At 42.6% G+C, this 26845-nt stretch overlaps 1 protein-coding gene across 2 annotated transcripts in view; it reads right to left on the bottom strand.

Moving 5' to 3' along the window:
- cerkl (ceramide kinase like) overlaps positions 1-26845 on the bottom strand; it is a 113094-nt gene that overhangs the window by 16892 nt on the left and 69357 nt on the right. For both annotated transcript variants that reach the window (XM_033023832.1, XM_033023831.1), the window contains exons 4-5: positions 26184-26247; positions 17546-17688 (exon numbers count right to left, since the gene is read on the bottom strand). In XM_033023832.1, the coding sequence (XP_032879723.1) occupies positions 17546-17688; positions 26184-26247 (207 nt within the window). The remainder of the gene's footprint in view (positions 1-17545; positions 17689-26183; positions 26248-26845) is intronic.

The raw sequence follows: 26845 nt of genomic DNA, 5'->3' as shown, positions 1-26845 counted from the left end.
AAAGTTGGACTCCTGTCATGCTGCTGTTAGGGAATCCTGGAGAGAACCCACCTAACATTTACCTGCTGATGACTGCAGCTTCTCAGGAAGATATTTCAACACTGCTCTGGTCGCACGGCGTCGGGCGGTGATGTCATCATGCAACGTCACACGCTAGGCGTACGCCGCCAAGACGCTGTGTACGCCATCAAGATGCTGCGTACGACGTCAAGGCGCTGCGTACGACCGCAATACGCCTGCGTGCCGACAGGTCGTTGGCGCGCAAAGATTTTGGCCACTGCAAGAATTTCGGAGTCCCGCGCGATGTCGGGACCAGCCCCGCACAACTCCGCATTTCTAAGTGGGACCGGCCCCGCGCTGCCATACCGTGTCCGTACGCCTCAAGCGACCACGAGGTCGCGTAATTTGCGAGCCAAGGTCACGTAAGTGGGACAGGCCCTTAAGGTTTGGCTGATGTCTCTAACGGTTTTATTCTGGTTTCTCAGTCTCATAATGGTTTCTTTGACTTTCATTGGCACAACTTAGGTCCCAATGTTGATAAACAGCAATAAAAATTTCCTAAGGTGATGGAAAAACTGGAGGAAAGACTAGGTGATAAGAGTTCTCTTATGCCTACTTGAAGGAGGCAATGGGGGTGGGAGATTGCAACCTTAACGTGGTCCACCCTGTTTCAACGAATGCAATCAACCTGGCGTGCACAAACAGAAGATCAAACAGAACAAGTTGTCTACCAACTTTAGGCTGTGCACGCCATACACAAGAAGAAGATGACGAAGGAGGCATTAAACGCACCTGAGCAATTACGAACATCTGTGATGCCATGTGTCCTAAATATTATGGTGCACTGAAATGGGGGGAACTATGTATTACAGCTGTAATTTCTACATAGTGAAACCAAAATGTATAAAAATACCCTTGAATAAAACCTGACAATGTGCACTTTAACCACATGTAATGTTTTCTATTACAAATCTCAAATTGTGGAGTACAGAGGCAAATAAATAAATGATGGGTCTTTGTTCCAAACATTATGGAGGGCACTGTAAGCATGCCTGTGCAACAAATTCCAACAGTGTGCTTATCTACATGTAATAATTTCACAGGCAAGAACAATAACAATTGTTCGTTCAGAGAACCTCAGTTAATGTATATTGACCACAGATTCAGACCCATCTGCATAAAATAATGCAGCTTCAGCATTTCTCCTAAACCCTAATGTCATCCAGGACAGATTAGTCTGATTGATTAGCAACTAATCTTCTAATCTAAACATGCACTTCATCTATCAGTAGCTCATCATGGCTACACAATGCACCGACTTTAAAATGCATTTTTCAAACCTGCAAGCTTACACCCAGAAGGCCAAAGGCAGCAGAAACAAATGTGTGATATCACCTCTTAAGTTTTCAATCAAATCATGCAGTATTCAAATGTACTTTTTTTTGTCTGAAATTAATATTCACAAAGGGTAAATCTAACGGCCAATCAACAAGGTGTAATCATCCTATTTTCCACTCAAATTTATATTGCATCTTAATAAGGCAATTAATTTAGTGCAAGGAACAACTTTGAATGATTAGGGTTAGGCGACAGTGAAGCAATATTCCGTGCATTTGTTGAGAACATCCGATCATAAATGGTTTTTGGAAAATCTGCTTATTGATGTCTGAAGCTTAAATATTGTGGCACGCAAGAACGTCAAGCAAATAGTTTTGCATGAAACATCTTAAAAAATTACTTCACTAATAATTTTTAAGTGGATTCAAGATAAAAATGTTTCTAAAGGGGGAAGATATTAATTGAAATTGTGAGAAGATAGATTAGTAGAACATATTTGGGCATTTGGTCTAATTGCAATAAAGCGTTCTTTTTTAATGCTATCATTGTATTACTGAATTATAAGCTGGGCCTCAACAATTTCATGGATATGATGGCACAAAGTTTGGTATTCGAGAAAGAGAAGAACATTCCATTATCATTTGAAATACACATTGTACTTACTTTGTGGATATTTGTTGAGAGTGCCGAGACCATTAACCGAGTTAACCTTTTTTTTTTGCCAATTATGAATATCGTGTTAATCTCCAAAAAGGATTATCAAACAAGAAAATAAACTGAAGATGTTTATCGTACTGGAGCAAGTCTGTGCTAGCTCAGTCAAAGTTATTAGACGTATTCCATTCCTCGTTTCTCAAATCATCTAACAGATGGGGTCAAGGAAAGACTGTTCACGTTGCAAACCTGTTTCCACCAATCTTTCCACCACCACGCACAAGAAGCGCAAGACAGACACCATTGTAAGCAGATGCCGTGAAGTGTGTTCAGTTCTGGCTGAACAACTACTAATCTTGTGTGTGGACTCGATAAGAAGGATCTAACAGATGAGATCAAGGTTATAAAGAATGGAAAAGAACACAATAATCAGTGTGGAATCATGACTAGATCATATCCCCACCTGATGGGCACAACCCTGAAGATTAATTCCCTTTAGTGACTACAAAATGCAACGCAGTAGCTTGCCATCCAAATGCACAACCTCCATCACCAAGAAGGATGAAGGTTTCAGGTACATGGCAACACCAGCACCTGTGGCTCCCAGTCAAGTCACACACCATTCTGAATTGTAAATATATCATCATGTCTTTATCATTACTGGGTCTAAAATCTTGGAATGCCCTCACCAAAATTATTTGGAGGGGTGCCTTCACCAAACGGATGCAATGCTTCAAGGAGGTGATTCATCGCCACCTACAAAGAGAAATAATGAATGCAAGACAAGTACAGTCCTTGCCGGCAATGTGTACATCTGGAAAAAAATTAAACGAAAACCTTTAATACTTAGGTCAATTCTCCCATATTCTAAATAAGTCAAATTATAACATGTTTTAAACATTGAATGCCATATATAGGTTTGTGTAAATTATTTTGTTTCTCATTTCCTTCACACATGTCTATTTAAACTGCTGCAAAAGTATCAGCAAATTCAATCAATTGGTTTCAGAAAAGTGTTTTTAATAACAATGAATGTTTTTAATAACAATGCAGCAAACTCATTTTTGGAATTTTGGAACATTGTAGCATACGAAATAGAGGCAGGATTATACTAATATGACCCTCAAGTCTACTCTGCTTGGCTGATTCTGGGCCTCAAGGCCCTTCGTCTGCCAAATCAATTTCTCATTTGATTCTCTAACGGTCCAGAAATATTCTCATCTCAGCACTGCATATCCTCAGTGACTGCATACGAATGGCTCCAATGGTAGAGAATGCCAAATATTTACAATCCTCCGTGTATACAAATTTATTTTCATCGCAGTGCTAAAAGGTCGACCCTTTATCCTGTCAACACCTCTTCCCACTACCCAGTTTCCGGGCCTGTTTCTAGATTTTCCAGCCTTTCAACAGGCATATTTTCTGAATCTTTTATAGTACAAGTAGAACATCTTTATTCTTCTAAACTTTGATGTCCATAGCCAATCATACTCCATCTCCTTTCAATGGAAAACCCTCTAATACCTGGAATCAATCTAGTGCATTTAGCTTGTTGTCCTTCCTGCACTATAAGCAGAAAACAAAACTGCACTACAAATACAGTCTTGCAAAAGCCCAGTACAGCTTCAATAAAACTGCCTTACATTTTGTGGAGATTCAAGAGACTGCAGATGCTGGAATCTGGAGCAACAAACAATTTGCTGCAGAAACTCAGCAGCAACTGTTGGGGAGAAAGGAATTGTGGACATTTTGGGACAAAACTCTGCATGTGGAACTTGTGGAAATTCCTTCCTCTAACACCATCCCTCACCGCCGCCATACACATGCTGTGGTACTTGACCTGCTAAGTTCCTCCACCAAACTTTGCTGTTACTTATTTTAGGACTACAGTACCCTCGCAATAAAGGCCAACATATCACTTCCTTTCTTAATACCTTCCTGTACCTGCAGGCCTAATCTCTATGCCACAAACCACCTATACTTTGGAAGATCAGCTCTAATCGAGTCACTAACCCTGCAGTCATCTTTCATTGAACCTTGAGATACCAGTTATTAGGTTGAGGGTACTTATCTGGTCCCCTTTAATATCTATATTACTAAAACTTTGTTCTTGACCGGTTTTGGCTTTCTGTGCTGCGGTTTCCGAGAGTACGCCGCCACCTACGGCCGTCATTTTTGGCCACCTCGCTCAGAGCCCCCCTCCGCCGCATGTGTGCCGAGGATTTTTCCCGTCGATGAAAATTGACAGAGATATTAATGTTTTTACAACATTCCCCATTCTCTCTGCTGCCCCTGCTGGAGGGAGGGGGAGGGACTATAAAACCAGGAAGTGGTGTGCCTCAATCAGTCTCTGCAAGTGGTGTGCCTCAATCAGTCTCTGCAAGTGGTGTGCCTCAATCAGAGCTTTGAATGACACTGACAAATGTCTACAGCACTGTGAGTACCCTTAATTTGGTTTGAAAATGAAAATATGGTTAGGGGTAAAAAAGCACTGCCTGCAAATGGTTGTTTGGGTTTGGGTTGAAGTAAAAAGGCACTCTCTCCCCCCCCCCCCTCCCTCTCCTCTCCCCCCCTCCCTCTCCTCTACACCCTCTCCTCTCCCCCCCTCTCCTCTCCCCCCCTCTCCTCTGCCCCCCCTCTCCTCTGCCCCCCTCTCCTCTTCGCCCCCCCTCTCCTCTCCCGCCCCCCTCTCCTCTCCCCTCCCTCTCCTCTCCCCCCTCCCTCTCCTCCCCCCCTCCTCTCCCCCCCTCCCTCTCCTCTCCCCCCTCTCCCCTCCCACTCCTCTCCCCCCTCCCTCTCCTCTCCTCTCCCCCCCTCTCCTCTCCTCTCCCCCCCTCTCCTCTCCTCTCCCCCCCTCTCCTCTCCTCCCCGCCTCTCCTCTCCTCCCCCCCTCCTCTCCTCCCCCCTCCATCCCCTCCCCCACTGTCCCTCCCCTAAACCCCCCTCACTGCTCCCCACCTCTCCCCCCCCCCCCCTCTCCCCCCTCTCTCCCCCCTCTCTCTCCCCCTCTCTCTCCCCCCCCTCTCTCCCCCCCCCCCTCTCTCTCTGCTCCCCCCTCCTCCCCTCTATTAGCGTGAGTGCGGGAGGGGAGGGGTAGTTAGTGTGTGATGCTGCATGCCGCCTCCCCCCCCCACAACCGCACGTTGGGGGAACAGACCCAACGGGTCTGCACTTGGTCTAGTTAATAATAAATATTTTAGTTCCTTGGTTTCCCTCCCATTTCTACGACGTTTATTGTGCCTTCCACAGTCAAGGCAGATACAACGGGATTTAATGCCACAACCACAAGATTGGCTTGTGTTAGGAAGCAGAGGGTGGTAGTGGAGAATTGTTTTTCAGAATGGATGACTGTTTCCAGTGGGGCCGCAACACAGCATTTTTTTAAATTGTATGAATGACAATGTTGCTGGCATGATTAGCATGCTCGCAGATTACAACAAAATTCATGCAAAAACAAAGAATTTCACTGTTCCTGGATACATGTGACAATAAAGAATCACTGAATAGTAGACAGTTAAGAAAGTTATGTTAAACAAGATATTGATCAACTGGAAAGGTGGGCCAAAGATTGGCAGATGAGATTTAACTTAGACAAGTGTGAAGTGAGGCATTTTGGGAAGTTAAGACAAAGTTAACAAAGCCAGGACATACATAATGGACAAAAGAGGCTCGGGGAATATTATTTAACCTAAGGGTACAAGTGCATAATTTATTGAAAGTGATAACACGGTTAGAACGGGTAGTGAAGAAGTATGAAGAAGGGTCCCGACCCAAAATGTCACCTATCCATTTCTTCAGCGATGCTGCCTGAGCCGCTGAGTTATTACAGCCTTTTGTGTCGATCTTTAATGAAGAGCCATTTGGCATGTTTGCTTCACCATCCACGGCAATGAGTAAAATAGTTGGAGTATTCTGTGCAGTTCTAGTCACCATGTTATAGGAAGATAGACATAAAAAGCTGAAGTAACTCAGCAGGACAGGTAGCATCTCCGGTGAGAAGGAATGGGTGACGTTTCGGTTCACCCATTCCTTCAGACGCATAAGAAGGATGTGATTAAGCCAGAGGCCGCAGAAAAGATTATTCCTCAAAGCATTTTTAGGGCAAAATGTCTCTCGAAAATTGTTAATGTAAAAGTTTTGAAATGATAAATTTCAAAATAGGATTCAGTCAACTCTTTAAAATATATGATTGAAGCTGTTACTAATGACTGGAGCAGACAGAGTACAGAATAGCAATAAAAAACTGTACAAATGTGCTGAAATTACAAATAAATGATTTGCAACATTTTAGAAAGTATTCTAAATGATTTATTGTTTATAATGTATCAAAAACATTTCCAAGTATTTCTTACTATTTGATCTATTGGCACAATTACAAATGTAATCCTTTGATATCCTTCTCTTGTTCTTTTGTGAGGAACAATTCTTTGTAAATAATCTCAAGAGGCAGCCCACCAAAGAAGGGAACAAAGATTGGAAGCATTTCCAATTGGCTTTGAGCATTGGACTGGAGAGCATCCATCTCTACCCTGAATACACGACCATCAATAGCCATTTGATTTATTACTGTGGTCATAATGTATCCATTTTACAATAAGAAAATCAAGTTTAAATATGAAATATGCCATACTAAATAATATTCAATTATATTTTTGTTTGGATGTACAAAAGATTATTTCAAGTAAATGCTGATACTACAGCTGCACTATAACAGCTTGGCTACAGCACAGATTTCACTGAATCGTAAGACATTAGCGCTTGTCAGAATGTTGACGGGGTACAGAACCTTATCAGTGCACTGAGCTATTTCTTCGAAATTACATGCAGGGTAGCCACTTGACTGAAACTGGCTTCTGTAGATACAAGGAGGAGACAATTTAAAGAGTAGTGGTGGAAGGATATTATTTTGGCCGGAGGTGGAACAGCACCATAACCATGTAGATGGGTTAATTAGTAAGTTACAGTTAATAATAAGACCCTTAACAGCATTGATGTACAGAGGGACGTTGGGGTCCAAGACTATAGCTCCCTGAAAATGGCGACCCAAATAAATAGTTTTAAAAAGGTGCCTGCTACGCCTACACTCAATAATCAAGACATTGAGTATAATAGTTAGGATGTCATGTTGCAGCTTTATATAACATTAGTTAGGCTGAAGTTGGAATATTGTGTGCAGTATTAGTCAGGAAGGATGCGGAGGTTTCAGAGATTGTGCAGAAGTTTACTAGAATACTAAAAGGGTATTAACTATAAGTTGAGTTTGGATAAATTTGGATAGTTTTATCTGGAGCATTGGAGAATGATGGGAGAACCGATAAATAGACAATAGGTGCAGAACTAGGCCATTCGGCCCTTCCAGCCAGCACCGCCATTCAATGTGATTATGGCTGATCATTCCCAATCAGTACCTCGTTCCTGCCTTCTCCTCACATCCCTTGACTCCGCTATCTTTAAGAGCCCTATCTAGCTCTCGCTTGAGAGTATCCAGAGAACCGGCGTCCATATCCCTCTGAGGCAGAGAATTCCACAGACTCATTACTCTCTGTGCGAAAAAGTGTTTCCTTGTCTCCGTTCTAAATGGCTTCCACCTTATTCTTAAACTGTGGCCCCTGGTTCTAGACTCCCCCAACATCGGGAACATGTTTCCTGCCTCTAGCGTGTCCAAACCCTTAACAATCTTAGATGTTTCAATGAGATCTCCTCTCATCCTTCTAAACTCCAGAGTGTACAAGCCCAGCCGCTCCATTCTCTCAGCATACGACAGTCCCGCCATCCCGGGAATTAACCTTGTAAACCTACGCTGCATTCCCTCAATAGCAAGAATGTCCTTCCTCAAATTAGGGGACCAAAACTGCACACAATACTCCAGGTGTGGTCTCACTAGGGCCTTATACAACTGAAGAAGGATCTCTTTGCTCCTATACTCAATTCCTCTTGTTATAAAGGCCAACATGCCATTCACTTTCTTCACTGCCTGCTGTACCTGCATGCTTACTTTCATTGACTTATGAACAAGGACCCCCAGATCCTGTTGTACTTTCCCTTTTCCCAACTTGACACCATTTAGATAGTAATCTGCCTTCCTGTTTTTGCCACCAAAGTGGATAACCTCACATTTACCAACAACTGCATCTGCCATGCATCTGCCCACTCACCCAACCTGTCCAAGTCACTCTGCATTCTCATAGCATCCTCCTCACAATTCACACTGCCACCCAGCTTTGTGTCATCTGCAAATTTGCTAATGTTACTTTGAATCCCTTCATCTAAATCATTGATGTATATTGTAAATAGCTCTGGTCCCAGCACCGAGCCTTGCAGTACCCCACTAGTCACTGCCTGCCATTCTGAAAGGGACCCATTAATCCCTCCTCTTTGTTTCCTGTCTGCCAACCAATTTTCTATCCATGTCAGCACTCTACCCCCAATACCATGTGCCCTAATTTTGCCCACTAATCTCCTATGTGGGACCTCATCAAATGCTTTCTGAAAGTCCAGGTACACCACACCCACTGGCTCTCCCCTGTCCATTTTCCTAGTTACATCCTTAAAAAATTCCAGAAGCATGATTTCCCCTTCATAAATTCATGCTGACTCGGACCGATCCTGTTACTGCTATCCAAATGTGCTGCTATTTTATCTTTTATAATTGACTCCAGCATCTTCCCCACCACCGATGTCAGGCTAACTGGTCTACAATTCCGTTTTCTCTCTCCCGCCTTTCTTAAAAAGTGGGGTAACTTTAGCTACCCTCCAATCTACAGGAACTGATCATGAGTCTATGGAACATTGGAAAATTATCACCAATGCATCCACTATTTCTAGAGCCACTTTCTTAAGTACCCTGGGATGCAGACCATCAGGCCCTGGGGATTTATCAGCCTTCAGTCCCATCAGTCTACCCAACACCATTTCCTGCCTAATGTGGATTTTCTTCAGTTCCTCCGTCACCCCAGATCCTCTGTCCACTGGTATATCAGGAAGATTGTTTGTGTCCTCCTTAGTGAAGACGGATCCAAAGTACCCGCTCAACTCATCTGCCATTTCCTTGTTACCCATAATAAATTCACCTTTTTCAGTCTTCAAGGGTTCAACTTTGGTCTTAACTAATCTTCACATACCTAAAGAAGCTTTTACTATCCACCTTTATATTCTTGGCTAGCTTACCTTCTTACCTCATCTTTTCTCCCCATATTGCCTTTTTAGTTATCTGTTGCTCTTTGAACATTACCCAATCCTCTTGCTTCCCTCTCATCTTTGCTACGTTGTACTTCTTCTCTTCTATTTTTTCATACTGTCCCTGACATCCCTTGTCAGCCACGGTCGCCTCTTACTCCCCTTGGAATCTTTCATTCTCTTTGGAATGAACTGATCCTGCACCTTCTGTATTATTCCCAAAAATACCTGCCATTGTTGGTACACTGTCATCCCTGCTAGGATATCTTTCCAGTCAACTTTGGCCAGCTCCTCCCTCATGGCTCCATAGTCCCCTTTATTCAACTGTAACATTGACACCTCCGATTCACCCTTCTCCCTCTCCAATTGTAGATGAAGCTTGACCATATTATGGTCACTACCTCCTAATGGGTCCTTAACCTCAAGTTCCTTTATCAAATCTGATTCATTACATAACACTAAATCCAGAATTGCCTTCTCCCTGGTAGGCTCTAATACAAGTTGCTCTAAGAATCCATCACGGAGGCACTCCACAAACTCCCTTTCTTGGTGTCCAGTACCAACCTGATTTTCCCAGTCTACCTGCATGTTGAAGTCTCCCATAACAACCGTAGCATTACCTTTACTACATGCCAATTTTAACTCCAGATTCAACTTGCACCCTATAACCAGACTACTGTTTGGGGTAGTGTAGAGAAGTCCCATTAGGGTCTTTGTACACTTACAATTCCTTTCCATCCATACTGACTCCACATCTCCCGTTTCAATGTCACACCTTGCAAGGGACTGAATTTCATTCCTCACCAACAGTTACCCCACCCTTTTGCCCACATGTCTATCTATTCGATAGGAGGTATAACCTTGGATATTCAGTTCCCAGCCCTGGCCCTCTTGCAGCCATGTCTCTGTAATTCCCACAATATCATCCTTGCCAATTTCTAACCGAGCCACAAGCTCATCCACTTTATTTCTTATACTTCGCGCATTCATATACAACACTTTGACCTCGGTATTCACCTCCCCTCTCGCACCGCTCGCAATTGGCCCTGGCCTTACTCTATTATCCCTTCTCAAACTTTCCTTCCCATTAATTCAAGAGTATTTTGTAACTTTTCCTGTAGCCACTTCCCCTTCAACTCCATCTTTATACTCCCAATTTGTCAATCCCTCCCCTCCACTATTTAGTTTAAACCCACACGTGTAGCCCTAGCAAACCTGCCTGCCCGAACATCGGTCCCCTTCCAGTTAAGGTGTAATGGCCCTGTCCCACGGTACGAGTTCATTCCAAGGGCTCTCACGAGTTTAAAAAAAAATCAAACTCGTTGTAAGCACGGAGAATGAACGTAGCGGGTACGTCGGAGCTCGGGGACGTCTCCTAGCGGCTCGTAACGCTAATGGCAGGTACTCGGGAAGACTCGCTAACGGCAGGTAAGCTCAGGAAGACTCGTGAAGATTTTTCAACATGTTGAAAAATGTCCACGAGAGCCCCGAGTACCGACGAGCGGCCACTACGGCAAATCTCCGAGTTCATAGAAACATAGAAACATAGAAATTAGGTGCAGGAGTAGGCCATTCGGCCCTTCGAGCCTGCACCGCCATTCAATATGATCATGGCTGATCATCCAACTCAGTATCCCGTACCTGCCTTCTCTCCATACCCTCTGATCCCCTTAGCCACAAGGGCCACATCTAACTCCCTCTTAAATATAGCCAATATAGTTCGAATCAGGGCAAACTCGGGAGAGCTCTTGGAATGAACTTGTACCGTAGGACAGGGCCATAACCCGTCCCTTTTGTACAGGTCACCTCTACCCCAGAAGAGATCCCAGTGGTCTATGTTTATGTTATGCTATCTATGTTAAATGTTTATAAAATTGAGAGAAGCATAGATCTGACAATCTGATAGACAGTCAGAACGTCTCCCCCCAAAATTAATGGAAATGTCAAAGATCAGAGTGTATCGCTTCAAGGTTAGAGAGGGGAGGTTTAACAGAGATGCACGCAACAGATTTTTTTCCACACATACAAAACATGCTGCCAGGGTTGGCGATGAAGGCAGATGTGAAAATGTTTTTTTAGGAGGCTTTTAGATATTTCTATTTAGGACAAAGCTCAAGTATTCCAACAGGTCAAGTGGTAACGTGTAGTAAAGGTCATGTCGTAACCTAAAACACAGAATTTCCTTGTCTTAATTATTCAACTAAAAAAACTAGCTTTACTGAACCAAAATAATACCTAATTTTTCCAACTCATTTCCTGTTGACTCCACAATCCAATTTTATATGTTGAAGAAAATAAACTGGCAGTTGACAAGCAACTCTGTCATCCCCACAGGTATCATATTACAGTGGCACTTCTTAAAATGTAATTAGTGCATCGGCAATATTAGATGGTTCAAGCAGCTTTAATCACCCATTCTCAGCTCTTTAAAGACCAGCTACATCAGTGATATGCTTGTTATGCCAGCACTTATGTTACTACACTAGTAATCAGAGGATCTGGACTAATTATTTTGAAACACAAATCCAAATTTCCTCCGAGAAGTAATTTAAATAAATCTAGAATAAGAACCTAAAATTGGTAATACGAATGGTACTAGTGGGCGGTCATTAAACAAATCATTGATGCTACTGATGTTTTCGCAGAATAAAAATTGCCTTGGCATTGTGCTTGAATCTCGCCTGCCCCCCACACAAATCAGCAGGCCACTCACTCACCTGTATGAAACTACTGCAGCAACACAATAACAATACATCTGGAAAGCCAATTGAACATCATACTAAGTAATGAGTTTGACAAAGCTAGACTACAAACAGTCCAGCTGACACTGTAAAACCACTGAACTGCCATTTGGAAACTCGTGCAAAAATTGAAAGATGGAGAGGAATTGCTGGAGTCCCACAAACAGGTCAAGCACCAGAAATGCACATTAAATCACGCACATCCCACTATTCTTACCCATCACTGTCAATAGGTATTGCCTGCTTCACAGGGGGAATATATCTACCTAGAGTGACAGCATAATGATGTCCAATCAAGAGGATTTGGTTAATTACCACCCATCACCCTCCCTCCCCCAGAAGAAGCACTCCGTAATGAACACAGCAGGAAAAAGTACTGAAGGCAGCAAGGACATAATGTTCGCTGAATGATCGACTTCCTTGTCCACCTTGAAGTGTGACAAAGTACACCTCCTAGAATAAGTCTGCAGCAGATGCTCAGATCAAAGTGTGTACAAGATTTATTTAAGATCATCCTAAAAAAATCTTGTGCAGCTGTACCTGTCTATGACAATTTTTCTTTAAGATAGGCCAAAGCAATGTGGAGATAAATTCTTGCCTTGACACCAAGGACACAGTGCATCAGGCTAAACAGGATAAGACTTTTTTTTTAAAACAGATTCTACAACTCAAAACTATTTTTTGATAAGCTGGCATATCATTAGCAACAACAGAATAATGTGCCCTCATCTGCCAGGAGAAGTTGCAGGCATACCTACAAATAAGGAATGAGTCAACTGTACCTGCAGTTCTGGACTATGTACCCACCAAACAATGGCAAGCACAAGCTATCGATAGGGCCAAGTAACGCCAAGCCTGTGAGATTAGATCGATGCTCTGTAGCCCCGCCCTGGCCCAATCATTCATAAATGGTAATGGACTTGTTACACCTAATAAGAAGGGACAGCTCCCTAATCATCCTGGTCCTCAATGGTGGCAGAACCCTGTCTATGACTACAAAAGGAAATCAAAAATATAAGATTAAAATCAACATAAAGAATCTGTGGCCTTCATCACCCAGTACTGTCAAGGGAATAATCAATTTGGGCCTCCTCCTGAGGACCCCACCAGCACAGCATCCATCTTCATCTCATTCTGTTTCCTCTATATGGTATCAATAAACAGCTGATTGCTCTGAATATAGCAAGGCTGGAGTTGAACAAAAATACCCATTGCAGTGTTAAAGACGGTGTTCTAGAACCCGCTGCACCTCTAACTAATTTATTCAATCATACTAATTTGCAACAACATTGGCATCCACAAACAATGTGGAAAATTGCCCAGATATGTCCGGATTTCAGAGGAAAATCCATTCCAATATTAATCTTTCCCAATTCAGTTGAAAAGTGATCAAAAAGAATGGTTGATACTGTTCTTAAGATATACTTATTTATCAAATCACAATGTTCAGTCTCGGTCCTTTTACTACCACCCAACTTCTGATAATGTTAGCCTTATCCCCAAGAAAGGGGTTCTGAATTCCAGAAGTCAGATAAAGTATGAAGACAGTACACAATTTACTGTAATTAACAAGGATCTCTTGCAAATTAGAAGCCATTGGGAATCAACTAGACAACTGGCTTCTAGCTTGAGTCAAGCATGGTTTGGGAACAGCTCCATCCAATACAAGAAATTGCAGTGAGTTGTGGATGTAGCCCAGTCCATCACGCAAACCAACCTCCCATCGATTGACTCCATCCACAGATAGCTTGCAAAAATATTTTTTCACTAAACCCTTTTCATATACGTGACAATAATAAACTGAACTAAACGGAGTTGAATACTTGTTGGAGCTAAAAATAGCCGGGCTTAAGTCAAAGCTATGAAAAAATAGCTGGGCTTAAGTCAAAGCCATGAAAGATTCATGCAACAACAATCTAGGAGTGAAACGTTCAAAGCACTTACTTACCTTGCCCACAACTTTTGCTCTGCTTATGGTTAGATTAAATACACATCCATCAGTTTTTTCGATTAATACCTAATTAAAAGCTTGGGAAGTATGAAATTCAATAATTTTATACGACTGTTGGTCTGTTATGAGAAAATGGTCTGTTATTCTACTATCAAATTTATAATGTCATTAAACTTCATAAAATTTATGACCAGGAACAATTTTGACTTTGCCTAATTTTATTCTTAATGAATATTGTACATTACAGGTCTTCTAGGTACATTATTTGTCTTAGAAATGGATCAAATGTTCAGCCAATTGGTACTTGTGCATGCTTTAAATTAAAAATTGCAATTCACAATAATTATCCACCATCCAAAGAAGAAGAAATCAGCATTAAAATCTGTAGACTAAATCTGTGCTTAAACATAAGCCTGCGAAACAATAGTAAATGCCTGTAAGTTTCAGATTTGAACTCAAATGCAGATCCAAAACTTGCTGAGATTCTTGCCAGCACATCAATCACTATCTGTCATTCTTCTTTTTGTCGAGTCCACACACAAGATTAGAAGTTGTTCAGCCAGAGCTGAACACACTTCTCAGCATCTGCATACAATGGTGTCTGTCTTGTGCTTCTTGTGCGTGGTGGTGGAAAGATTGGTGAAAACAGGGCCGCGACGTGAATCCTCTTTCCTTGACCCCTGCTCTGTCATTGAACTAGTAGATTTGAGCAATGAACATAAAACGGTGCAGCATAGGAACAGGTTGTTTGACCCACCATGTTGATGCCGATCATGATACTAATCTAACAATCACATCATGCATATGATCTGCCTGCCTTTATTCTCTGCCTATTCATGCATCAGTCTAAATGTTTCAGGAGCGTTGCTATCATATCTGCTTCCACCACAATCCATGGCAACGTGTCCCAGCAACCTACCACTCTGCGTGTAAAAGATAACTTGCCTCACACTTCTCCTTTAAACTTTCATCCTCTTATCTTAATAGTATTTGACATTTTCACTTTTCAGAAAAAAGACTTTGACTATCAACCCTATCTATGCCTCTCAATTTTATTTATTTTTTATCAGGTTGCTCCTCAGCTCTTAAAACTCTGGAAAAAACAATCCAAACTTGTCCAACTTCTTAGAGCTAATACTCTCCAGTACAGGCAACATCCTGGAGAACCTCTTTTGTACCATCTCCAAAGTCACCACACTCTTCCTGTAATGTGGTAAACAGAACTCACACACTATTCTAAATGTGGCCTAACTAAAGTTTTACACAGCTGCAACATGACTTCCAAATTTTCCTGATCCCAAGATCCTGTTGGACATTGGGATGTCTACAATCCAATAAATGGTGACTTCATCTTTCTTACTCCCAAATTCTACCCATATGTCCTCACTTGATGAGCCTTCCAAGATGAACTCGCAAAGTGCAGCTGTGATCTTCTCCCTGATCAGTAATGCAGCAGCCCCCACTTCTTTTATACCCCTCCTGAGTAGCACAAGCAATCCAACCTACAAAGATATTGGTGTCCCTCCAGTTTAGGTGTAACCCGTCCCTGTAGAGTACAAACGTACTGGAATTACAAAACAATTTGCTGGTGAGCTGCTTAATGCCCCTGTCCCACTTAGGAAACCTGAACGGAAACCTCTGGAGACTTTACGCCCCACCCAAGGTTTCCGTGTGGTTCCCGGAGGTTTTTGTCAGTCTCCCTACCTGCTTCCACTACCTGCAACCTCCGGCAACCACCTGCAACCACCTGCAACCTCGGTTACATTTAAATATTTTAAAACTTTACGGTCAACACAGATAATTTAAGAAAATAAATTATTATTCCTTTTCACACATGTAAGCATAAAATCTCCATTGAAATTAATAAGTTTGCTAGATCTAACCAGGTGCAGAGTTATGCCCCTGTCCCACTTAGAAACCTGAACGGAAACCTCTGGAGACTTTGCTCCCCACCCAAGGTTTCCGTGTGGTTCCCGGAGGTTGCAGGTGGTTGCCGGAGGTTGCAGGTAGTGGAAGCAGGTTGGGAGACTGACAAAAACCTCCGGGAACCACACGGAAACCTTGGGTGGGGTGCCAAGGCTCCAGAGGTTTCCGTTCAGGTTTCCTAAGTGGGACAGGGGCATAACTCTGCACCTGGTTAGATCTAGCAAACTTATTAATTTCAATGGAGATTTTATGCTTGCATGTGTGAAAAGGAATAATAATTTATTTTCTTAAATTATCTGTGTTGACCGTAAAGTTTTAAAATATTTAAATGTCTCCATTAAGTATTTCCAGGGCATGATTTTTTTTTTCCATTTGATCTTTGATTTTTAATCGTTTTTGAATGCTTCCTTACATCTCTGACTTTCGTAAGGTTTGACAGATGACAAAACTCGAGGAATGGCTTTGCCATCTGTCTAAGGTTTCCTCAGTTACATGGGATGGGCTTGTTCTAGACTGTCCATATAGCAGCAGTTACTATACAAGGCCTTGTCATTTAGAATATATTTTCCTTTCAGTCTTCTAGATATCATTTAAATCAGGGTTTATTTCAGTTTATTTTAGAGATACAGCAGAGAAATAGAACCTTCAGCCCACCGAGTTCATACTGACCACTGATCTCCCATTCACAATACTTCCATGTTATCCAACTTTCTCATCCACTCCCTATACACAAGGGCCAATTTTACAGAAGCCAATTAATCTACAAACCTGTACGTCTTGGGGAGTTTCATTTATACATGCATCAATGGTAGGTACATGTCACAAGCCAAATACAAACCACGATTTCTAAAAATGTCTACTTAATAGCCTCATTGCTTTTCTCAGAATAACCTACTTAATCAAATATATTAGACAGGCACCTTCATTCATTTTAAGAGTGAAAATATACTATAATCAACATGAAATGCACGTTGCTGTTGAAACTGGAATTTCCATAAGATACCACTTCACCCTTTCATCCCACCTTTCCCATCTGTAACAAAACCATCCACAGAAAAAAACATTGCCATCAAAAATGATCAAGACCCATTTCTTTAAGTCTATATACATTCCCACTGCAATATTTCATTATACAAAACTTAACAGTTCCAAGGTAATCTTGGCAAAAGTAAATTCTAGTGAAAAACTATCCAACCTCATATGTTTTGTTTTTAGAAATATAACTACTGTTGAATTACTGTGGCCGTGGATTCTGGATACAATTGATCTATAAACCTCAATGTCTCAGGTGCAAAGTGACCCTTGATATTCAATGTTAACCTTTGAACCTTTATATGAAATAATCTCTTGAATCTTTGATTCAGCACTATGTAGTTTGATGATCTAATACAAGACAGTTCCTGTAATATTATGTGAAAAAGAAAATCAGATTCTATATTCTTCAAATGTAAGCTCACAACAATGAGATGCTTTAGGAAATTGCCAAATATAGAAAATAACAATAACAAAGACATACTTTTAAACAAATTATTCACCAATAATCAATTCTTTTTCAGTACATCATTTATTACCTCCCAAAACATGCGCCCATAATGTGTAACTATATATAAACACACATATATATAGACAAACCTACATGCAAGCAAGCACACACACCTCAATATAATAAATGCTGGTCGTTTAACTTAAATTATGAAAGGATAATAAACAGAATATGAACAGATGCATATCCAGATGAGTCAGCATTTTGCAAGCCCACCTGCTGGTATTATGCCGAGAGGAAGTGGTGCTCTGACAGGCGTGAAGTTGGAATCTACGTCCTTCCCAGCATCAATCTGCGCTCGGAGCAGTAAGGCACGAGCAACCTCACTGGCAGTTCCATCACCGCCCACACACACCACTCTAAACAGCAAAGGAAAAAACACAAAAAATTGTTGTGGAAGCAATATTTTTGAATAAGAAGAATTCACATATATGCCTTTACAGGGGGATGTGAAGACAAATATGATCCACTTCTTTCAACTTTAAATGTAATCTTGTCCAAACTTTCAGTTGCCCATCACTTTGGTTCTCAAAGGTTTCGGCCCGAAACGTTGCCTATTTCCTTCGCTCCATAGATGCTGCCGCACCCGCTGAGTTTCTCCAGCACTTTTGTCTACCTTTGATTTTCCAGCATCTGCAGTTCCTTCTTAAACACTTTGATTCTCCATCTCACTTCTAAAATTGTTTCACAAAACTCAAATATAAACTCAAGAAACAACACTTCATATACTTGATAAGGTGCACATATCACATCCGTTTAATACAATATTGCATTTAATATTTTCAGGTCAATAGCATTCCTTGACATTGTATCACTTAACCAGCATTTAGTATTTTTGGACTCCATGAAGGATTGTTTCCCATCATATTTCAGTTTATATTGCATGATTATTAGTTTTTAACCAAAATGTGGTTATTGGATTTCAATTTACTTGCCTAATTAATTCGCACCACATTCTGCAATGGTTAAAAAGTGGAAGGCAAGGCTTAAAGTAGGGTCACACATTCAAGATACAGCATAAATGCTGGAAGCTATTGAATTTACTACGCTGGTATCTGGAAGCCTCACCAAATCACCCTGCAATCTATATCAATTTGAGAATGTTCTGAATAGTAACTTTATTAAGGACATGCCTGAAACCACAATGTACACATTGAAGTATCCTTCCAGATCTGCAAAGACTGCAAAAACAAGGTGAGACGACTAATTTTTAGAATGGAAAGTGCAAAAATGCACCAATCTAATTGCATCTGACCCGGACCAGCTCAAAGTGACTGGAAAGATTAGGTTGATGATTATCTGAACACAGTGAGTGGTCACTCTCGATATTAGATCAGAGACTTAATATCAATGTGTTGAAGATCAGATTAAACCCTTTGGCTCTGGATATTTCTACACTGTTGAGCAATTTATCAGTGTTTCTTCCATCTGGTTTCCTTTGTTTAAGATTAAATACTTTTAGACTAACTTATACATGCTGGGCAACCATAATAAAAGTTGACATAAATGCCCAGGATCATTATGTCAATACTGTTGTGGAAAAACACACTCCACATGATTCAGTCGTCTGAATCTGGGCAATATGGAGAATAGAACCATTGAAGAATCGGCACAAGCCATTAATCCATGCCCATTGAGAGAGAACAGCGACATGTATCTGTTGCTACTGCTGCTGCTATTTGGCCAACCAAAATGTGGTTATTGGATTTCAATTTTCTTGCCTAATTAATTTGCACCACATTCTACAATGGTTAAAAAGTGGAAGGCAAGGCCTAAAGGAGGGTCACACATTCAAGATACAGCATAAATTAGGAAGCTATTGAATTTACTACCCTGGTAACTGGAAGCCTCAATTACCCTGCAATTCATATCAATTTGAGAATGTTCTGAATAGTGATTTTATTAAGGACATGTCTGAAACCACAATGTACACCTTGAAGTATCCTTCCAGATCTGCAAAGACGTGGATCTTACATTTAGTACATTAACCTTTTTGCAGTAATATTTCTAATAAGACAGTTTAAGAACAAGTAGTAAGCCATTTAGAACGGAGACGAGGAAACACTTTTTCTCACAGAGTGGTGAGTCTGCGGAATTCTCTGCCTCAGAGGGCGGTGGAGGCAGGTTCGCTGGATGCTTTCAAGGGAGAGCTAGATAGGGCTCTTAAAAATAGCAGAGTCAGGGGATATGGGGAGAAGGCAGGAACGGGGTACTGACTGGGGATGATCAGTCATGATCACATAGAATGGCAGTGCTGGCTCGAAGGGCCGAATGGCCTACACCTGCACCTATTGTCTATTGTCTATTGGCACAGGACAAGGAAAGAGGCATGTTGATTCCACAGTATAACACTAAGTGATAATACATTTTTTGCTCATCACTACAGCGAGATGCCAGATTAAACAACCCATGTTAGTGTGTTATTGAGATAAAAGAGGGTAGTCTAAGGGTAGTAGCAGAAATAGCTCGACTCAGTCTCACAATGACAATGCCAGAGCAATCCAAGGTGTAGGTAGAGCAGCAACATACTTAAGAAGAAACCTGACCAGGAGACCACCACAGTCCTCAGATATACTGATAAGGCAGGATCCCTTCATGAAATAATTGGCCGTGAATGCATCTGCACCTAATAGGATGATAAGTAAGTGTTTGTACATTAGATTAAAATGCTGTACCTTACCACACAATGTGTATAATAATGTGGTATTTGTATACTTGAAAAGAGTGTGTGATCTGCACCTGGTATAAAGAATGCCCCCCTCTCCTTCTTCTAGGTCAAAGATTGACTAATAAACGGCCTTCTGTTTTACCTGAAAATGGATTGCACAAGTGATTGGTTTTCAACAGGTCGTATTTCAGATGCTTATACACCAAGTTAAACCCCTGACCAGGGAATTTAACCTTGTGTGCCATATTAGGGTCCAGACAATTGCCCAAAAAGCAGATTGGTCAAGCTGATTTTCAAAATGAAAATTACAATTTTAATATAATTTGAAAATTAAAATTACAATCACAGTCACTGTAGCCAAGATAACATTAAATCCTCTTAAGCTGGAAAGAGTGCAGGGAAGACGTATGGGAATGTTGCCAGGACTCGAGGGCCTGAGCTATGGGCAGAGGTTGGGCAAGTTAGGACTTTATTCCTTGGAGCGTAGGAGACTGAGATGATGAGACACAAAGCCGTACTCACTATCAGTAAATAACCCGTCTTTCCAAATGCACGTATATCTTATTCCTCAGAATCTCCACCAGTAAGTTATCTGCCACAGATGTCAGGCTTACTTGCCTAATCAGGTCCAAGAGATGTCCCTCCATTCATACAGTTTAAGTCATGCATGTATAATTGCAACATTACTTCTTCACTCTTGTACCCAAACCCACTGGTAATATATGCCATCATACCATTTGAATTCATAAATTATGATTTAGCCTCAGTGATAGTTATCAGTGATTATTGTACAAAGGCATTCGGAGCACTCTGGATATCAATACCTTTACATCTCCTATGAATTAAAAAATATATATATTCTCTACTTTTCAACTTTTTCTTGCCAAAGTGGATGATCTGCAAGTTCTCGGTTATATTCTATCATGATTTTCTTGCTGTTCATTTAATTTATATATATCAATTGCCTCTGAAGCTGCACTGTATTCTCCTCCAACCTACAATGTTGCCCAGTTGTGTACTATCTGCAAACTTGATCTAAAATACTTGGTTCCCTTATTCAAAACACTTATATTTAACTATGAGCATCCAACCTGTAAATCACCTGATTCTTATTCTGTCTTCGATCCAGTAACCAACCCTCAGCATGTCAATATGTTAGCTCCATTCCCATCTGCTCTAATTATATTCAACTACCTCTTGTGTGACCTTTATTGAAGGCCTAACAAGTCCGTCAAACATAATTTCCCTTCAATAAATCCATGTGAACTCTTGCCAACCTAATGTTCGTTTCTAAGAATCCTACTACAGGTGCACAACCTTTTATCCGGAGTTCCGGAAACCGAAAAACTCTGAAAACCAGCCATTTTTTCCAAGATTTCGTCTGCACCAAAGAGATCTTATAGCAGAGCATAGGATCTTTGGTCTGCACACCAAAGCTCGCGTTTGGCGCCAAACTTGACTCGAAACGACCCACGGTCAACCCAGGTCTGTACTACTGTAGCGGCTGCCTCCTCCCCGGAGACCGGGGAGACACTTAAACATCTGTAAATCATTGCTTAAATGTTAGTCAGTTAGTTTGGAGGGCTTTTATGTGAAAAGGGGGGGGGGGGAGGGGGGGTGAAGAGGGAAACTTTAATTCTTAGTCCCCTACCTGGTCGGAGAGGCGGGGAGCGGTCAATGCCTTACCGGGTCGCCGTGCAGTAAGCTCCGGAGCGCTGTGGCCGCCGACTCCCAGCTGGGGCTGCGGGCGGCGCAGGTTGTAGCTCCGACCCTGGCAACTCTACCCCTGGCTGCGCGGCGCTCCAAATGCAGCGCCGCCCGCGGCCGGACGCCCGCAGCCCCAGCACCGCTGTGGCCGCCGACATGTTGTGTGTCGGCGGCCACAGCGCTCCGGAGCTTACCGCACGGCGACCCGGTAAAGCATTGCCCGCTCCCCGCTGGTATCCCAGCGCTGTGACGCCGCCGACTCCCAACATCGCGGAGCTGGGGCTGCGGGCGGCGCTGGATTTGGAGCGCAGCGCAGCCAGGGGTAGAGTTGCCGGGGTCGGAGCTCCAACCGGCGCCGCCCGCGGCCGGACGCCCGCAGCCCCAGCTCCACGATGTTGGGAGTCGGCGGCCACAGCGCTCCGGAGCTTACTGCACGGCGACCCGGTAAAGCATTGCCCGCTCCCCGCCTCTCCGACCAGGTAGGGGACTAAGAATTATAGTTTCCCCCTTCACCCCCCACCCACCAACCACATAAAATCCCTCCAAACTAACTGACTAACATTTATGCAATGATTTACAATGATTTCCCCGGTCTCCGGGGAGGAGGCAGCCGCTCCAGACTTTTCAAGCCGCCCGCGCTACCTACCTAATCTACGCTAAAAATCTTTGTGAAATCTTTTCACAATCTTTTCACATTTTCAAATCCGAAAAATTCCGAAATCCGACAAGTGTCTGGTCCCAAGGCTTTCGGATAAAAGGTTGTGCACCTGTACTATTTTACAGGGCTCTCGCTTAACTTTTTTTCCCTGTTGCCAGCCGGCAACCTTGCCAGATTTGTGTGTGTGAATCAGTGCAGGATGGATAGATGGTGGTGGGGGGGGGGGGGGGGGGTTGAGAAGGCAATCAGTGTGGATTGGATGGATTGAGGCAGGGGAATTAGTGCGTGTTGGTTGGAGTAGGTAAAATTGTGAGGGGAGAGCGCGGGGATGACAGTGGGTTGAATGGGGGGGGGGGGGGATCTGTGCAGGATGGATGGGGGGAGCAGTGCTGGATGAAGGGGAGGAGCAGTGCAGGATGGATGGGAAGGGGGGTCAGTACAGGATCAATTGGGGGGACCAGTGTAAGATTGATGGGGAGTGGCAGGAGAATCAATGCGAGGTGGATAGAGAGATCAGTGCAGGATGCATAGATGGGGGGGGGGGGGGGGAGTAGATGAGGAGGGGAGCACAGGGGATGTCAGTGAGGACTGAATAGAGGCAGGAATGGGGATCAGTGCGGGATGGAGAGGAGGTGTCTCAGGATAAGGGGAGTGGAGGGGGGCGTACAAGAGGGAGAGAGAGAGGAAGGGGCAGGGGATGTGGGAAGGAAGGCCAGCGCTCCTCGGACAGCACCGGCATCATCGCTGTCTTGGGCGTCCCTGTCAGGCACGGAAATCGCTATCAAATTATAGAGGGGACAGAATAACTTGGCGGCCGCGCACGCATGCGCACACTCACACACGCGTGCGAGGATTCGGAGGCCCCGTGAACGGTAATTTCAGCTCAATCCAGCACTAAATGCAGCTCAACTGCCTGTCTCGCCTAAAGCCATGTCTCAATACAGACAGGGCTGTAAGTTAAGCTGGAGGAACAGGCACAGTTGAGCTGGGTTTAGCACTGCTTCACTGCGCTGGCTGTGGGCCTCGGGGCACCGCTCCCGTCTGACTCCCGACGCCTCTGGCCACCCTCGGGTGGGGACGGGGATGGTCCAGTGGCGGTTCGGCAGCGATTGCAGCGCCGGATCGATCCTGGCTGCGGTGCAGGGCTGACGAGAGTGTTTTGGCACTCCCCCCCCCTTCCGCCTCTGACCGACACCTCCCTCCTCCAAGCGTTTGCTTTGAAAGTAGAGTGGCAGCAGCGGCCGTTATCAGGCTGGGCGGGGTGCAGGAGCAGGAGGAGGGGGAGGAGATGGAGCCGCTGCTGCTGCGTGGGGCCCGTCATTCGCTTCGACCCTCCGTCATGCCACACTTCGGTCTACGGTATAAACCAAGTTGCCGAGCGGGGCAAAATAACTCGCCGTTTAGGTTTCCCAGGCGGCACTTTGAGTGGTCAGTGGCACCCGGGCAACCGTTAATTTCAAGCCCTGTTTTAGTAATAATAATCTCACATTTTCACTACTGATGCCAGGCTATACAGTCGGTTGTCCCCCAATTTCTCTGTCTCTTCTATCAGAAACAGCAGAATTATATTTGCCACCTTCCAATCTTTGGGAAAAATTCTAGAGTTGATGGAACTTTGGAAGATGACAGCCCATGTATCTCTGCCAAAGGTCATTAGGCTCCAGGAATATTTCAGCACGGCAAACATTTTTAGTAATGCTAATTTCTTTTAGTTCCCTGTTTACCCTCCACCACTATTTTCAAGAGATTCCACGATAACAGACAAATATATATTCACAGTTTTTCTGCCATTTACTTAGTCCTCAGTTGCTATTTCTCCTGTCTCAGTGTGTAAGGCACACACAGTTTTTTTTGTTATTTTCATCCTTTCTATCTATATGCCAAGCAGTTTTTGTAGTCTGTTTATTTTAATGTTTAGTCAACAGATTACTCCTGTACTTTACCATATTTTTCTTATCCTGGTTCTCCTTTTGCTGAAATCTGAAATTTACCCAACAGTCAAACTGTGGCTCCTTTTGACATGATAAGACTTTTCTTTCGATCTGATAGAGCTTTTACTTAGGCAGGGCAAATTTATCTGTTGAGATATTTTTGCCTCAAAAGAGATATATTTGTTATGTTATGTCTCAATTCTTTAAATGTTACACATTGTTTGTTTACTATTATAGCTTTTAATGAAGGTTCCCAATTTTTCACGGCCACGTCAGGCCTTGTACATTGCCTTGCTTCACTTAAGACCCCAGTTTCAGATTGAACAATCACTTTCAATTCTGATATAAAATTCTATCATATGATAATCAATTTTCCTTAAAAGCACCTTAAGTAATAGATTATTTACTAATTCATTTACACTGCACTAAACCAAATCATTCCTGCGTGTCAGTTTTTTTCAAGGTAATTTTTCTTTACTCCCTTTATTATTTGAAAACATACTTAAAAGTCAAACTGAACAAAATCAAACTGTAACATGAAAAAATGTAAAACAATTATTAGAAGAGGCTCTCCAGACATATTCAGTTTGACCTTTTCACTGAAAAATTACATTCTGTCCACCAAGGCTTTCTGGAGTTACTGGTTGCTAACCATTTTAACTCAGCTTCCCATAGCGACCTTTCTATCTTTGGCCTCTTCCAATGCCAGAGTGAGGCCACAACAAAATGGAAGAACAGCACCTCACATTCTGCTTTAGCAGCTTACAACCCGACATATGAACATTGAATTCTCCATTTTCAAGTAATACCCTCATTCTCTTTTCCTTGCACCTGCCCTACCCTAACCCAGTGCGCACCCACATCTCCCACCACCCCAGTCACACTTCTCCTTTCTTATATATGCCCTCTTCCATCTCTGCATCCCATTTTCCCCCTGTTCCATTCCATCCATATCCCTCCCACAGGCTTCACATCTTCTTTCCTTATAGAAAAATAGAAAATAGATGCAGGAGTAGGCCATTCGGTCCTTCAAGCCAGCTCCGCCATTCAATATGATCATCCAAAATCAGCACCCCATTCCTGCTTTCTTCCCATACTCCTTGATTCCGTTAGCCCCAAGAGCTATATCTAACTCTCTTGAATACATTCATTATCTGATATATAAATAAATATATATATATTATATTCGGTATATTATCTGATTCCCTTATGTCGCCTTTTCACCTCTAGCCTTTGTCACTATCTCCATCCATCTGCCAATTACCCATTCTCCCCCCACCTGCAACCACCAGACTTGCCAGACATTGTCCCATCCCCACCTCTCTTTTCCAGCTTTCTCCCCCCCCCCCATTCCATCAGTCTGAAGGGACCTGACCTGAAATAGCATCTGCCCATTCCCTCCACAGAAGCTCTCTGACCCACTGAGTTTTGATTTAGAGATAAAGCATGGAAACAGGCCCTTTGGCCCACCGAGTCCAAACCGGCCACTAATCACCCATTCACATTAATTCTATGATATCCCACTTTCTCAACCAATCCATACACACTAGAAGCAATTTACGGAGGCCAATTAACCTGTAAACTGGAATATCTTTGGGATGTGGGAGGAAACTGGAGCACCCCCACATGGTCACAGGGAGAATAAGCAAACTCCACACAGACAGCATCCAAGGCCAGGCTCAAACGCGGGTCTCTGGCACTGCGAGGTAGTTCCAATATTTCCAGTATCTGCAGTTTCTTGTGTCTTCAAATTGCAAGCGTCCGATTAGTATTATTCGGCAATGGCCTTGCTGACATAATATCAAAACGGTTTTGAAGTAGAACTTTGAGGGGAAATTCATTACAGACAAAGTTCAACAAATATTTTGTAGTGTTTCAAGGGGAACATACCCATCAAATTCTTGAATATCACATTCCTTCAGAACCAGAAACCCATGTCCTTCGTACTCTGTAACTACAAAACAAAATAAGGTCAGACACAGAAAATTATGACCTAAAGTTTTGACATTATTTAAAACTGGAATTGCTGAATGTGGTTGGCATATGTATGAACATATGGCAAGGCTATAAAAGGCAAATTTTACTCGAATGTCTTTTATAATTAAGGGGAAAAAAGCAATGAAAACATATAATTAGATGCCAAGGCAGATAGTACTGATTTTACCAAAATTGAATATGCCTGTATAGAATCTTCTAATTATTTATCTTTTTCACACTGAACATTTTGATCAGTTTTGTTTTTGTCATCTTATAATTAATGTAATATAGTAAAATTACTTTGAATGAACTATAAGAAAACACCAGCAACAGCATCAAATGAAAGTAAAGGGAAGGTGGCAAAACTACACACCAGAGTCTCCAGAGGGTGGAAATCTGTCACACCAAATTGCCATCTCCACTGCTTATGCCCTATGTGGCATTCTAAATGCCAATGAAGTAGGGATGAGCTGGCATGCTGCAGATGGCACTAAGCATCATAACTACATTTAGCACTTTCTAGGACAGCTTTGCCAGAAGAGACAGCCCAGCTGTACCTACCCATCAAAGATTTC

Source organism: Amblyraja radiata, chromosome 7 (assembly GCF_010909765.2).
Source record: "Amblyraja radiata isolate CabotCenter1 chromosome 7, sAmbRad1.1.pri, whole genome shotgun sequence".
In the NCBI taxonomy this organism is placed as follows: Eukaryota; Metazoa; Chordata; class Chondrichthyes; order Rajiformes; family Rajidae; genus Amblyraja; species Amblyraja radiata.
Note: the sequence above shows the minus strand (reverse complement) of the source record. Positions and strands in the feature narration are given on the sequence as shown.